This window comes from Rhinatrema bivittatum, chromosome 14 (assembly GCF_901001135.1).
Source record: "Rhinatrema bivittatum chromosome 14, aRhiBiv1.1, whole genome shotgun sequence".
In the NCBI taxonomy this organism is placed as follows: Eukaryota; Metazoa; Chordata; class Amphibia; order Gymnophiona; family Rhinatrematidae; genus Rhinatrema; species Rhinatrema bivittatum.
The window spans coordinates 75151942-75167495 of NC_042628.1; the positions used below are offsets into that span (position 1 = coordinate 75151942).

Here is a 15554-nt window from a genome sequence, read left to right on the forward strand (position 1 = left end):
TGCGCGTGGCTTCTCGTGCAGGAAAGTAAAAGATTCTCCTCACTCTGTTTTTTTCCGCGCGTAGGATCGCACGCAGAGCTTCTGATCTTCTCAGAAGATTTTTCTTTTTTCAAAATAGATGTCCAAAAACAGAGCAGACAACTGGGGTTTAAACCCTGTGTATGTGGCAAAATCATGTCCATAACAGATGGACATGATTTATGCTACAGGTGCTTAGGTCCCAACCACATCCAGGCAGACTGCCATCATTGTGGGAAGACGTCTCAGAGGGCCCAGCGACAACAGGCCCAAAAAATCCGGGACTTAAAGTCGGTAAGAGAGGGCTCTTACGCCCCCCCATCCGATACTCAATCCTCTCCGGGACCGGAGCAGATACAGGCTCCGTCAACAAAACGGGCGGCCTCGCTGGATCCTACAATCTCCAGGCCTGGAGATAAGGAAAGATCCATCAAGAAAAAAGAGGCCTGCTCAAAAATGTCGGCAAGGGGCAGAGAGTTTTCTCCAAGCCCCTCGGCGCATAAAGTAGACAGGATAACTTCTATATCTGCGCCAAGTTCATCGACATCAAAAAGGCTGACGCAGCGACAAGAACAAAGGAAAAGAAGTGCGGACGCACTCGGCATTGAAGCCGGGATCCTTGACTCCGCACAAATCGATGCAGCATACCACTTCGAAGTCGACGCATGAGGAGTCGACGTTGACGAGCAAGTCGAGACAGACGCAAAAGGAGTCTACATCGACGCGTGAAACCACCAAGTCGACGCATCTTGCGTCGAAACCGACACGGTCGACGTAACATCAACACAAGTATTATTGGGGGACGCACAGGGGTCACCTCAGTCGACTTTCGATCCAACAGAAAATACACTTGACGCATAAAAGGAAGCATGCGACGCAGACAATATCTACACCAAAGCAAAGTAACCTCACAACACCACAAAGTCCAGCGGAATTGTCAGAATCAGATTCTAAAGGTAAAAGGCATCGTATTTCCCATAAACACAGGGAAACAAGAAGCCACCTGTTGATAAACGGACCCGGCCTTTTTATTTAGAGTCCTATTTCATCAGCAACAAGATGGACTGACATATCCAGCTCGTCATCAGAGAGGTAAGTGATACACTTGTCACCCTCAACTAGCTCTTCTCAGAGTCGATCTGGAAGTTCATTTAGATCTCGTTCCTATTCCTATTCCTCACACCACCAGAGGAAAGAGGGACGACTCCAAAGAAGGTGAAGGAGCCAGCTCACCTGCAAGCCGACAAAATACCTTCACAGGAACCAAATCTTCCTCCTAATCGCCTGCTCATGCCACCTCAGACATGTGAAGCCATTTTTCAGTTGTCTCAAGCACTTATCAGGATTTTTTGACACCTTGCAAACAAATTTCGCAATGCCATCCGAATCGCCTACCACTTCTCCGGAATCTCCACGGCCTACGAAACAACCATCTCCAACCCCCTCAAGGTCTCCTATTTCACATCACTCTCCCATACCTGTTGATGTTACTGATTCTCCACGGGACACAAATTCACCATCCTCTTATACGGGGTTTCCATCTGACCCGCCAGATCAACCTTAGGAGCCATACTCACCTCCTGAAGACCTATCTTATCCCAAGTTTTTAGATAAGATGGGAGCAATTCTACATCTAGAGACCCAAAAAAAAACAACAAACACCCTGACCCCAGAGCGGAAACTTTGGGTCTCCTAAAAATCTTTGATGTCCCAAACGAGCCAACCTCACTTCCTCTACAACCAGTTCTTGACAAAGTAAGGGAAAAATCTTGGGAAACCCCTTTTTCCACTCCAGCCATGGCCAGGAAAACAGAGCTCAAGTACAAAATGCAGAAAACATCGTGTTATTCAACACCGCAACTTCAACACACATCTATCGAGGTAGAGTCGGCGATGAGTGGGCAAAGAAGTCAAAATTGCATGCATCTGCCCCACCAGATCGCGATAAGTGCTTGGATGACTTCGCAAAAAAGATATACCAGAATGCAACGCTCACTGGTAGATTGCAACACCACCAATTCTATATGGTGCAATATCTTTACGAGTGCATCCAAGCAACCAAATCTGCTGGTCTCCGCAGCAGATTCTATCCCACTTCCTCTTCAAGACATGGAAGAGTGTACCAGACATTTGCTTCGCTCTATTTATGAGGATTTGAAACTTCTTCAAGGGCCTCTGCTACAGCGATCGCAGCCAGACGTATGGCATGGCTTAAAGCCAGTGCCATACGAGAAGATCTTCACGAAAAACTGGCTAATCTTCCTTGCACGGACGATAACCTTTTCGGAGACCGGTTTCAAGAAACAGTAACAAAATTAAAAGATCAAGCAGTTGCTGTTCAATCTCTGATGGGTCCATCTCCATACTCAACCTCGCGGTGCACCTTTTGGCCCCTTACGTCGACTTCAATACCCACGTTGACCATATAGATCTTATCACCCGTACAGGACCACTACTTACCAACCTTACCAGCGCCCTCAGCAGCAACAACAACAGTTGAGCAGAAGAGGGAAACCAAGAGCTCAACGTACTCAATCTCAACAATCAGCAACAGCAGCAAAGACTTCACAATCTTTTTAACTCCTCTGCCATCACCGCCACATCAAACGCCCCCGGGAAGAATTACGGTTCGTTTCCAGGCGTGGACAGAGATAAAATCGGATCGCTTGGTCCTGGACATTGTACAAAAAGGTTACCAATTACAATTCCTGACACCCCCCTTACTGCCTCATCCACCGGTACAAACAAACAAGATGTCTCATCCCCAACTCGAACAAGAGATCATCTCACTCAAACAACAAGGAGTGATCCATCATATTTCGCAAACAACCCACATCAAAGGGTTTTACTCTCTCTATTTCCTCATTCCAAAGAAATCCGGTGGCCTTTGACCAATCTTAGATCTTCGTGAGCTCAACAAATGTCTCAGCAAAGAGAAATTCAAAATGGTATTCCTCAAATCAATTCTGCCTCTCCTTCAGCGGAACGATTGGATGTGCTCAATAGATTTGAAGAATGTATACACACACATTCCTATCCATCCATCTTCCTGGAAATACCTATGCTTCCAATACAAGAAGCAGAGTTTATCAGTACAAGGTTCTCCCTTTCGGCAGCCCCAAGTGTCTTCATCAAATGCATGGTGGTGGTGGCACATCTCAGAAAGAAAAGCATACGTATCTTTCCATACCTGGCTGATAGTAGCCTGCTATATTAGTAAATCACCTTCATCAAATAATCGAATGCCTAGACAAATTGGGCCTAGTAATAAACTTTCAGAAGTCAATGTTAAAACCCACACAGATTCTGCAATTTATTGGAGCACGACTGGACACTATTCGTTACAGAGCGTTCCTTCCAGAAGACAGAAAACAAGAGATGACACGACTTATTCGCAATCTGATCACTATGCACAGACCGACAGCGAGACATATACTCAGAATTTTGGGACATATGGTGGCGGCCAATTTTACTGTTCCCAATACCAGGCTACACATGCGTAGACTACAGTGGGGACTAAAACGGCAATGGAAGCAACATGTCCAACCATTATCAAAAACCTTCATTCTCACCTCCGAGATGACTAGGGATGCAAACTGGTGGCTCAACGACTCAATTCTCTCCAAGGGAATGCTATTCAGCCTTCCCCCGCACAATGCAGTCCTCACCACAGATGCCTCTCGCAAGGGATGGGGAGCACATCTGGACCTCTTAGAAACGCAAGGACTATGGTATCCACAAGAACAATGCTTACAAATAAACTTACTGGAACTCAGAGCGATCTGACTTGCTCTGAAAACCTTTCAAACTCACCTAAGAGGCCGACGAATGATCTACACGGACAATCAAGTCGCCATGTATTACATAAACAAACATGGTCCCGCTGCAAGGAAGCTCTCCAGATTTTTCGACACGCACATCAACATTTGATTCACCTTCAGGCAACTTACCTTCCTGGAGTGATGAACACCAGGGCAGACAGGCTGAGCCAAAATATTCCATCCACAAGAGTGGTCTCTCAATCGGGAAGCAGCTCAGAACATATTCAACATATGGGGGCTTCCAACGATGGTCTATTTGCCACAGAAGAGAACACACAAGTTCCACGCTTCTGCTCGGTATGGCCCAGCCAAATAAGAATAGCACAAGACACGTTTCTGACAAAATGGACAGAACGATTGATGTATGCCTTTCCTCCCATCCCTCTCATCACAAGGACGTTACAAAAATGTATTGCAGACTCAGCTCAACTCATACTAATAGCTCCAGCATGGCCCAGACAACCATGATACAGCTACCTGTTGCAATTCTCCATCGAAGACCCAATAACCTTACCGGACAGACCGGATCTTCTTTTACAGCAGGAGGGAACTCTTCTTCACCCGCTTCATTCGTCCCTTCATCTAACAGCCTGGAGATTGAACGGTTCCTTCTATCAGAACAAGGAATTTCAATTGCTGCACAGGATGTGATTTTACAATCCAGAAAGCCATCAACCAGAAAGAATTACAATTTTAAATGGAAACGTTACTCATCCTGGTGTACAACCAAGGACATTTCACCAATAGACTGTTCACCGGAGCTGCTTTTAGATTACCTTTACTCCCTCCATACATCGGGATTAGTGACAGCATCAATTCGGGTACATCTAAGTGCGATAGCAGCTTATCACCAACCGCTAAACGGTCAGTCGATCTCCACGCATCCCTTGCTATCTCGTTTCCTAAAAGGACTTCTGCATATTCGACCACCAGTGCCTTGGAACCTAAATGCAGTCTTGGAGCAACTCATGCATTCTCCATTCGAACCTATGCACTTTTCTCACATAAAAACCTCACATAGAAGGTAGTTTTCCTGGTGGCAGTTACATCAGCTCGCCGAGTTAGTGAACTACAAGCCTTAGTTCATTACTCACCGTACCTGCAGTTTTATCACCACAAAGCAGTACTCCGCATACATCTCACTTTCCTTCCAAAAGTCTCACAATTCCATTTAAATCAAACAATAGAACTGCCCACATTTTTTCCCAAACCGCATCACAATGATAGAGAATGCCTAGACTGCAAGAGAGCTCTTACTTATTATAAAGAGAGGACGAAATCTGATAACTGTGCTTCATAGTTGTTTGTATCTTTCAATCCAAATTTCCCGGGTCGTCTGATAACAAAAAGTACTATATCCAGCTGGATTCCCAATGTATTCAATTCTGCTATGAAAAGCAAAACTTACCACTAACTTCTCACCCAAACGCTCATCAAGTACGAGTGATGGCTACCTCAATTGCACATTTACGTCGCGTCCAACCTGCAGACATTTGAAAAGCAGCTACGTGGTCGTCATTACACACTTTCACATCCCATTACTGTCTAGACCAACAGTCGAGTGAGGACACCACACTGGGAAGAGCAATCCTCACATCATTATGGTCAGACTTTGGTTGAAAACCACCACAGTCAAATCACACTTAACAGACAAACTACTAACTGAGCGTGATCGACAGCTTGGGACTCCCATAACAGCATGGCTAATTCAGCCCTGCTATCGACAGGAAAAAGCAAGTTTGCTTACCGTAAAGATGTTTCCGTAGATAGGATGAATTAGCCATGCTGACCCACCCTCCTCCCTGGTTTGTCGACCCTTTAACAATAACACAAGCTTAATTACAGACTGAGGAGAATCTGTTACTTTCCTGCACGGGAACCCATACGCAGCCGCAGAGGAAGAAAGCTCTGACCTCTGCTTGGGGAAGCTCCGCCTCCCGGGGATCTGAAGACAGCTCCCATAACAGCATGGCTAATTCATCCTGCTATCTATGGAAGCACCGTTTATTGTAATCAAACTTGCTTTTACTAGCATGTAGGTATTTATATCAATCCTATTTGTTGTATTTTCTCAATATGATATGGCACTCGTGGTGAACTGCTGCCTTTTCATGGGTAGGACTAGTGCTGTTTCATTTCTTGGAGTTACTGCTGCTGAGGTATGGCAGGTTTGATAGACATGTACAGAGTGGGGCTTGTTTGTATTATTTTACAATGCACCTTATAGTAGAGGGAGTTTGTGATGTTGTTATTGAGATGACACCAGAATCAGAATATCTTTGGTATGGTGAATTTTACAGGAAAATGTCTTAGTTCTGCTCTGCACTTGTTGTTAGGAAGCAGGGGACTCCTGTGGATGCAGAGTATATGTTTTTATATTTAGTCCCATGATGGCCTTGTAATCAGTGTAGATCGGAAACCGTTCCAATATTGCAAGTAGCGACCAAAGAGTAGTGGATCGGTAAAAATACCAAGGATTCTTTATCACAATCTTTACAAACTGCCCGACTCAGGCCGAGTTTCGCTCATGCGTGAGCTGCTTCAGGGGCTATTTATAAACAGATAAAAGTAACACATAAAACATTAAAATATGCAGACATTAATATAAAAATGAATAAAATAAATATAACTGATTGACATACCAACAGACCAAAAAATTAACGAGGAAAGCATAAATCAAAACATAATAAGGCTCTACTAACTGTCCCCTCTGTTAAAACAGCACGCCTCACACAAGTAAGGGAAAGAGCACTGTCACTGGCTGGCCCCATGCTATGGAACACCTTGCCATTAGAAATAAGGCTGCAGAGAAATTTGAAAATATTCAAAACCAATCTGAAAACCTGGCTCTTTAAACAAGCTTTTTACAAAGGTAAAGAGAAGGAGAAAAACAGTTGATTGATAAGGATGCACCAAATTAGAAGTTGTTAATTGTAATCTACAAATGCATATTAATGTTAAATTCAAACCGCCTAATATGTTCCTAACATACAGGCCAATACAGTACAGTGCACTCCGATGGAGCGCACTGTTAGCCTGCTCTTGGACGCTCGTTTTCCCTTACCCCTTATTCAGTAAGGGGAGGGAAACGCGCGTCCAACCCGCGGCACTTAATAGCGCCCTCAACATGCAAATGCATGTTGATGGCCCTATTAGGTAGGCGCGCGGGATACAGAAAGTAAAATGTGCAGCCAAGCCACACATTTTACTTTCAGAAATCATGGCGATATTAAGTCTGAGGTCCCGAAGAGTAAAAAAAAGTTTAAAAAAAAAAAAAATTGAATTCGGCCTGCAGCTGTCGGGCCGAAAACCGGACGCTCAATTTTGCGGGTGTCTGGTTTCCGAGCCCATGGCTGTCAGCAGGCTCGAACAGACGTCGGCAAAATTGAGCGTCTGCTGACAGCTGCCGCTCCTTTTGCCCGGATCTACCGCCGGACCTAATTTAAATACTGCATCGCGCGCACCAGCAAGTGGCCGGTGCGCACGCCGGGAGAGCGGGCGTTCGTCCGCTCTCCCGCAGACTTTACTGTATCGGCCTGATACAAGCTTAACTTACACACATAGTTTATTGTATTAAATTGTTACCATACTATAATGCACATGATTAATTTGTAATCTATACCACTCTTTTTTTCATTATCGTGCCTTTACTGTAAACCGTTGTGATGGTTATTTAACTTAACGACGGTATAGAAGAGTTTTCAAATATATGCCAGAAAAAATGATACACATATATAAAATATGACATACAGAACTCAATGAAAAACAATGGATAAAGAGGCAAAATTTACCTATAATTATAGTGTAGTCAAATAGGTGGATTCCTTATGGTGAACTGTAGAAATCACTTAGTCATATTCCTTAATATATCAGCAAATAAAAAACAAAGTGTCAACAATTGCACCAATCAATAGTATTTAAAAATATAGATGTTACACTTGTGAGTAATCAGCATTTGTAAAAGACACACAAAAAGCGCTAATTATTAAACTGTTTTAAAAACGATAAAAATAAATAAATAATAAAGACGAATGAACATGATGTAATACTAACCAAACTATAGCAGGATGCTCTTCATTTTTGAAAAAGGATGGCACACAAGATCTTTAAAAGCACGATCTCTGTGTGCGGGCACAAAGAGCCATATGAATCCAGTAGTAGTCTAACAGAGAGCAACTTTAGAGCAGCCAACTTTAAGACTCCATTCAAATATGGAATACTGAAAGGAAAGATAAAAATAAATGCTGGACATAAACAACAATGTTCAAACACAAAAAACACCAAAAACTTTGGAGAGATTGAAAAAAAACTATTAATGATTCTTTTTTTGGTCGGGTGCACTGCTTTAAAATGTGACTCTGCCAAAGGAAAAATCACCTCAGATTAAATAATACATTAGTGAAGCTCTAGTTGCATAACTGCACTGCTTGGGAATAAACTATTGCTGTTCAAAAGTAGTGTATGAACAATTCGTGTTATTTATTTATTTTTCGTTTTTGTTTTATCATTTAGCTTCCCTGATTTCTCTTAGCATTTCATCATCTGTCTGACCATTTTCTCCAGGTGGACGGTAGAATACTCCTATTACTATACTCTTACCCAACATACATGGGATTCCTACCCAAATAGATTCTACTGAGCATTTAGTCTCTTGTATGATCTTTATCTTGTTGGACTCTATACCCTCCCGGACATAAAGTGCCACACCCCCACCAAGTTGATCCTCCCTGTCATTGCGATATAATTTGTACCCTGATATAGCACTGTCCCATTGGTTAGCCTCCTTCCACCAAGTCTCTGTGATGCCAATTATGTCAATCTCATCATTTTCTGCTATACACTCTAACTCTCCCATCTTACAGCTAACCAATTTGGCAGTGCAATAATAATGGGAGATTTCAATTACCAAGACACAATAATGTGGAACCCAAAACAATATTGAAATATTAGCACAAGAAGGTGTCAGTAAGCTTGACGTTGTGTGACTTCAAAACAAGACACCAACCGGTCTTCTAATCATTCACCTTCATCATTCTTTAATGCTTCAAAAAAGTATTTTTTATATAATTTCTATATTTTCCTTAAAAATAGTCCTCCATCTTCAAAAGGTGTTTAGAGAATAGACTCTTTAAATCTAAGCATAATATAGCCCAACACGGCCAGTGTTTTGCTTAATAGCTTCTTCAGGGGCATGCGAAAATTGTGGACACAGAGTCTTAAACCTATAAATAACAAAACTAACTTTAGAAAAATTCAATTTCAAAAAGATGAAAGAGTACTTATCTTTGAAGTTTGCAAGGCTACCATTTAAAGAGGACCGTACGTCTCAAACATCACAGCATAGAAAGAGAGGAGGAACTGAAGCCGAGGCTCGCGTCTCTTTAAATTCTCAACTCCCACATGACATCAATTACGTAAAATAACATAGGACTCGTCTGTCTGTAATATAAGAAGAATAACTCAAAAATATATTCAACCCAGAAAAACATGCAAATCTAGTTCTGTATTTAGACCAGCCGGTGCAACCGTATCCAGTCTATAGATCCATCATTGCTCTGATTGCGATAGCAATCTTTCCCGATTGCCACCGCGCCAATGCGGTGGTACGTGATCAATAGCACAGAATAGTAAATCATTAAAAAATGTCCATTCTCGGTGCAATGAGCCACCAAGGGTTCGTCAATACAGGCATGCTTTATATTAGATCAATGTTTGATCATCCGTGTTTTCAACAGACGTTTTGTTTTTCCAATATAAATGAGTTCACACGGACATTGGATCAAATAGACGACCATGGTGGAGATGCATGTAGTGTAGTGTAGTCTTCGGAAGAGAGCCAGCAGGTGACCAGAATCAAAAGCCTACTGCAGGAACGCGGTTGGGTCGTAAACACAGGCAAGAGCAGTCTACAGCCCTCTCAATCTCTAGAGTACCTGGGGGCCCATTTCGACACCAAACAGAACAAAGTCTTCCTCATCCCCCCGAGGAGAAGGAAACTGATGGAACAATTACGACGATTGATGACCAATGTATGCCCCAAATTATGCGACTGTCTTCAAGTCCTCGGCCTCATTGCATCAACCCTGGAGGTCCTGTGGGCAAGGGCCCACATGCGACCACTCCAGACTAGCATGCCTGCGATTCAACCACAGACTCCGAGGCAAAGCGATTCGAGTAATGTCAGACAACGCTACAACGATGGCTTACATCAACCGCCAGGGAGGAACCAGGAAGCCAGCAAGAGTCTCTGGAGATAGACCCTCTCATGGCATGGGCAGAGATAAACCTACAAGGGATCTCGGCCTCCCACATCGCAGGAAAAGACAACGTCTCAGCAGATTTCCTCAGCAGAGAGAGCCTGGACTTGGGGGAATGTCGACCACAGCCTTCCAACTGATAGTAAATCGCTGGGGCCTCCCAGCCATGGACCTGCTGGCCACCCATCTCAGTGCCCAAGTCCCCAGGTTCTTCAGCTGCAGACGAGAGCCACACTCCCAAGGGATCGATGCTCTCGTCCAGACTTGGCCAGAGGAAGACTTACTGTACACCTTCCCCCCCCCCATGGCCGCTACTGGGCAAGGTCATCCACAAGATAGAACATCACAGGGGACTAGTTCTACTAGTGGCCCCGAATTGGCCAAGACGACCATGGTACGCAGGCATGCAAAGACTCCTTGCTGGGAACCCTCTGTGCCTACCTCCACACAGGGACCTTCTATGGCAGGGCCCGATTCTTCACGAAGATCCGTCTTGATTCTCTCTTACGGTCTGGCTCTTGAGAGGACTCGCCTGAAGAAGCACGGTTACTCAAAGGCCATGATTCACACCCTACTCCGCGCGCACAAGTTCTCCACGTCCCTGTCATACATACGGATCTGGAGAGTATTTGAAGCCTGGTGCGAGGACCGCAGGATACTCCCGCGGACGGCCAAGGTCCCCATGATTCTGGAGTTCCTACAGGATGGTATGAAGAAGGGTTTGTCATTCAACGCCCTCAAGGTCCAAGTAGCCGCACTGTCCTGCTTCAGAGCTGAAGTGGACGGTATCTGGCTATAAACTCATCCAGATTTGTCCCGCTTCCTGAAAAGGTTTAAGCAACTTCAGCCACCCCTAAAGTGGCCGGTGCCCCTATGGAATCTCAATCTAGTATTAGACTTCCTAGAAGGGGCTTCTTTCAGACCAACACGTGGTCTGTCACTACGCCTCAACATTGAAGACTGTATTCCTGGTGGCAATATTTTATTTATTTATTTAAAGTTTTTTCCTATACCGTCATTCGTTGGCACATCACATCGGTTTACATATAACAAAAAACGTGTAAGCTTTACAGAGAACTGTTTTTAGAAATATCAATAACCTTTAACTGCTGGAGTAGATAATGAAAGTAGAACTGTGAGAAGAATATGTTAATATAATTACATGGCAAATAGAAGGAGAGGATTATGAATTGGGGGGGGGGGGAGCGTGTGAGAGAGAGCGGGAAGGTAAATATGGACGTTAAAGGGAAGGGGTTGAGTGGCATGTTGGGGAAGTAGTGGAATTAGAGAGGGGCGGGCAAGTAAATAAAGGAGGATCATGAAAATGCCTGTTTGAAAAGCCAGGTTTTCAGTTTTTTGGGGTTTGGGTTTTTTTTTTTTAATTTTTGTAAACAGTGCTCCTGGCGTAGGTCATGGGGCATAGAATTCCAGATTGTGGGCCCTGCAATGGATAGAGCCCGCTCTTTCGTGGTATTGAGATGAGTGAGGTTAGGAGAGTGTGTGTGTAAGGTTGCCCTGTAGTGATATCTCGTGGGTCTGTCAGATGTGTGGAAATGTAGGGAGTCTTTAAGCCATTGAATATCTTGGTTGTGTATTGTTTTATGTATGAGTGAAAGGGTCTTGTAGAGAATTCGGGATGAGTTTGGGAGCCAGTGCAATTCTTTGAGAATGGGGGAAATATGATCGGTTTTTCGTGTGTTGGTAAGGATACGGGTGGTGGCATTCTGCAACATTTGTAGTGGGGCGATGGTACTTTTGGGAAGGCCTAGAAGGAGGGAGTTACAATAGTTGATTTTTTGAGAAGATGGCGGATTGGAGTACAGTGCAGAATTCTTTGAATTGAAGTAGGAGTCTTAGTTTTTTTAGAGTGTGAAGTTTGTAATAGCAGACTTTCAAGGTGGAGTTAATGAATTTTTTAAAATTTAGTTGACTGTCTATACGATGAAGCCTAGGTCTCGTACATGTTCTGAGATGGATATTGTAGGGGGGAAGGGGTTTGGTTGGGGGAGGTTTGAGCTCGTCGCATCTCCGAACTACAGGCACTATCCTGTTGGGAACCGTTCCTTAGGTTCACTCCTGGAACTACACAGCTGTGCACAGTCCTCTCCTTCCTACCGAAAGTGGTCTCAGATTTTCATTTGAACCAGGCCATCTCCCTGCCATCTCCGTTGAACATAAAGACTCAGAAGACTCACGCCTTCTTCGCCACCTAAATGTCGGCAGACTCCTAGTGCGATAACTGGAAAGATTGGAACCGGTGCGCAAAATGGATCGCTTGTTCGTTCTTCACAGCGGGAAGAAGCAAGGAGAAGCAGCCTCGCAGGCGACCATAGCCCGCTGGATCAAAGAATTAATCAAGGCAGCCTACATAGAGGCAGGAAAGCCCTTACCTCTACAGGATAAGGCTCATTCTATGAGGGCACAGGCAGTTTCTTGGGCAGAAACCAAGCTGCTGTTGCCCACTGAGATCTGTCGGGCGGTAACGTGTCCTCCATACACACCTTCTTCAGGTTCTACCGCCTGGATGTTCAGGCCCGAGAAGATGCAGCCTTCGCAAGGGCAGTACTAAGTGGGCTGCAGGCAGCCTCTCACCCTGTCCGGGAGTAGCTTTTGTACATCCCACTGGTCCTGAGTCCATCTAAGTACACGCTAGGAAATGGACAAATTACTTACCTGATAATTTCGTTTTCCTTAGTGTAGACAGATGGACTCAGCATCCCGCCCATGGCTGCCCCAGAGAAGTGGAAAGAAAACCTCGAGACTAAGCAAATACGGGTAAGCCGTTGCCTATCCCTAGTTCAAGACACCCACAGTTTGTCTGGTGTCGGCATTAATTGGTTAAGTGCACTGGCGGTCTCCAGTTTTGAAATCAGTTGAACCACTTCAATCAAATTTTAATCAATTTATTTAAGCAAGATATATCCACAAAGGTTTTTCGAAGAGAATACTGAAGAGTTGAGGTTGAGTGACGTCAGCTTTGAAATCTGACTCTGTCTCCCATCTGCTAGCAGAAGAGCACATAACCCACTGGTCCTGAGTCCATCTGTCTACACTAAGGAAAACGAAATTATCAGGTAAGTAATTTTTCCATTGGTCTTCAGTTCACACCTTTACATCCCAATTGCTATCTTTAAGGACTGAGAGTAAATTTGGACAAGCAGTTTTGCATAACTTATTCTAACAGTAGTCTACTTTCCATGGTATGATCTGGGTTGCTTGTTCAGTAATAGCTCCGCTGCAACCCTCAGCTTGGAACTCTGCACATGTAATGAGTAATTCAGCCATAAGAATCATTTAAAGAAGCCATAAGAATCATTTAAATTTATATTCCACTTTTTGCAGCACTTCAAAGTGGATTGCATTCAGGTACTGTAGGTATTTCCCTATCCCCAGAGGACTTACAATCTAAGTTGGTACCTGAGGCAATGGAGGGAAAAGTGACTTGCCCAAAGTCAAAAGGAGTGAGAGTGGGACTCGAACCCTGGTCTCCTGGTTCAAAGCCCACTGCTCTAACCACTAGGCTCATCGCAAATGGTATTTTCTATAGATCACAGGATGAATTATCCATGAAATAACTGCTTGTCTACCTCCCTGGAGGGTCAGCTACCTAGTTAGATTTAGCTATGATACTGAGGATGCTCACGAGGCAGTTCCCGCTTGGGAACTCCCACACATGCTTAGTAGTGCCCAGGAGAGCTAGGAGAGTGGAGTCCATTTGGTGCTGATGGAATATATTACCCCACATGTAATGGCTAATTCATCCTGCTAACTACAAACAGTGTGTATTACAGAGCAATTGAATAAACAAAGAACTTTACTGTAAGATGATGTGGAATTAAGAAAAACTTTTCAGAATCTCTGAATTGGTGCGGCTGTGATTAGTCTCCTACTTTAGTTGAACACAGGGTAAAAAAGCATGGCTTCTTTAGGGATTTTGGAGAGCAAGATGATATTACATGTTTAGCTCAGAGCCCTTGTGTGAAATGGAGGTGTCTCTGTAAGAAAAAAGCAACTTCCCCAGGATGCCTTTGGGTCTCTAGAGGTGATTGGGAAAAGATTGCACGCCGAGTCAGGCAATGGAAAGCAGGGAATGTCTACTCTGTGTCGGATTACCCACAATACATTCACGATCTATTGGATTTGGCAGTATAACCAAAAATATGTTACATTGAGCATTGGTATATTAAAAGAATTTAAATAAATAAAAAATAAAATATAACGAAATACTTGCTTCTATCAAAGTGTGATCTCCCAGCACTGGTCTTAAAATGGATAATGTTTGCACACAAATTGCAGATTTTGTTTTCCCTCCACAGGAACCATGAGCCTCATCCAATGGCCCAGATCTGTGACTGCACCCCCATCTGCAGTCCATGTCCTGCCATCATCTGGCTGCCGACCAGAGGAGGACATATTATTCCAGTGGCGCTTGCGAAGGAAGATGGAACAGGCAAGAGATGGAGCCCTACACATCAACACTAGGAAGAAGTCTCTCTCACCACCTGTTAGACTCCCTAAGCAGGTATGAGCTCTCTGACTGCTGTTCCCTGTAAACTGGGCTGCATGCCTTCATTTTATAGAATAGAAGAATTGAAATAAGCCGAATGGTCTTTTTCTGCCAATCTCATCTGCCCATCTACATGAACTATTCAGCTTTTACAATCCATACTACTCCCTCAGAGATCCTCTGTGTTTATCCCATGCCTTCTTGAATTCAGATCCTATCCTTGTCTCCACTACCTCCAGGGGGAATCTACCCCATGCATCCACTACCCTCTCTGTAAAGAAATATTTCCTTAGTTTACTCTTCAGTCTATCCCCTTTCATCCTTATTTCCTTTGAAAGAGGCCAGCCTCCTGTGCATGGAAACCTTGGGGGTATTTAAATGTCTTTATTATATCTCACTTATCCTGCCTTTCTTCTAGGGCAGAGCCACTCAACCACTGTGTCGCAACACACTGGTGTACCGCACTGGTGTACCGCAGTCAGATCCCTACTGTGCCGCAGTGCTCTCCCTTCCCTCCTCTTTTCTCCCTTGGTAGTGCTGCACAGTGTTACCTGGGACACAGACTAATAGAGCACTCAGTCCTCTTTCCCGCCCTGGCTGTCTCTCCCTGGCTCCTCCTCTGCATGCAATGGTGAGAAACAGTAGAGCAGTTAGTTGGAGCAGTGCTCAAACATGGCACAGTGGTTGAGAAGAAGCTCTGCTGTAAGCTGTGATGCACACGCTCAGCTCAAACCTTCAGCCTCCCCGTGCCCAGCTCCCGCAGTTCCACGTGCCGCCAGCAGGCCGTGCACCTTTAAAGGTTGGGGAAAGCTAGAATTAATTTTATTTATTTAAAATCTTTTCTGTACTGTCGCTAAGTTATATACCATCACAGTGGTTTACATGCTGGCACATAAATTAATGTAGGTGGATGCGTACTATAGTACATTCTAACAGGTGCCGCCAAAGGTT

General features: G+C 44.1%; 1 protein-coding gene across 2 annotated transcripts in view; it reads left to right on the forward strand.

The window, feature by feature from the left end:
- PROSER3 (proline and serine rich 3) overlaps window positions 1-15554 on the forward strand; it is a 103786-nt gene that overhangs the window by 56521 nt on the left and 31711 nt on the right. For both annotated transcript variants that reach the window (XM_029576165.1, XM_029576163.1), the window contains exon 9: window positions 14413-14618. In XM_029576165.1, the coding sequence (XP_029432025.1) occupies window positions 14413-14618 (206 nt within the window). The remainder of the gene's footprint in view (window positions 1-14412; window positions 14619-15554) is intronic.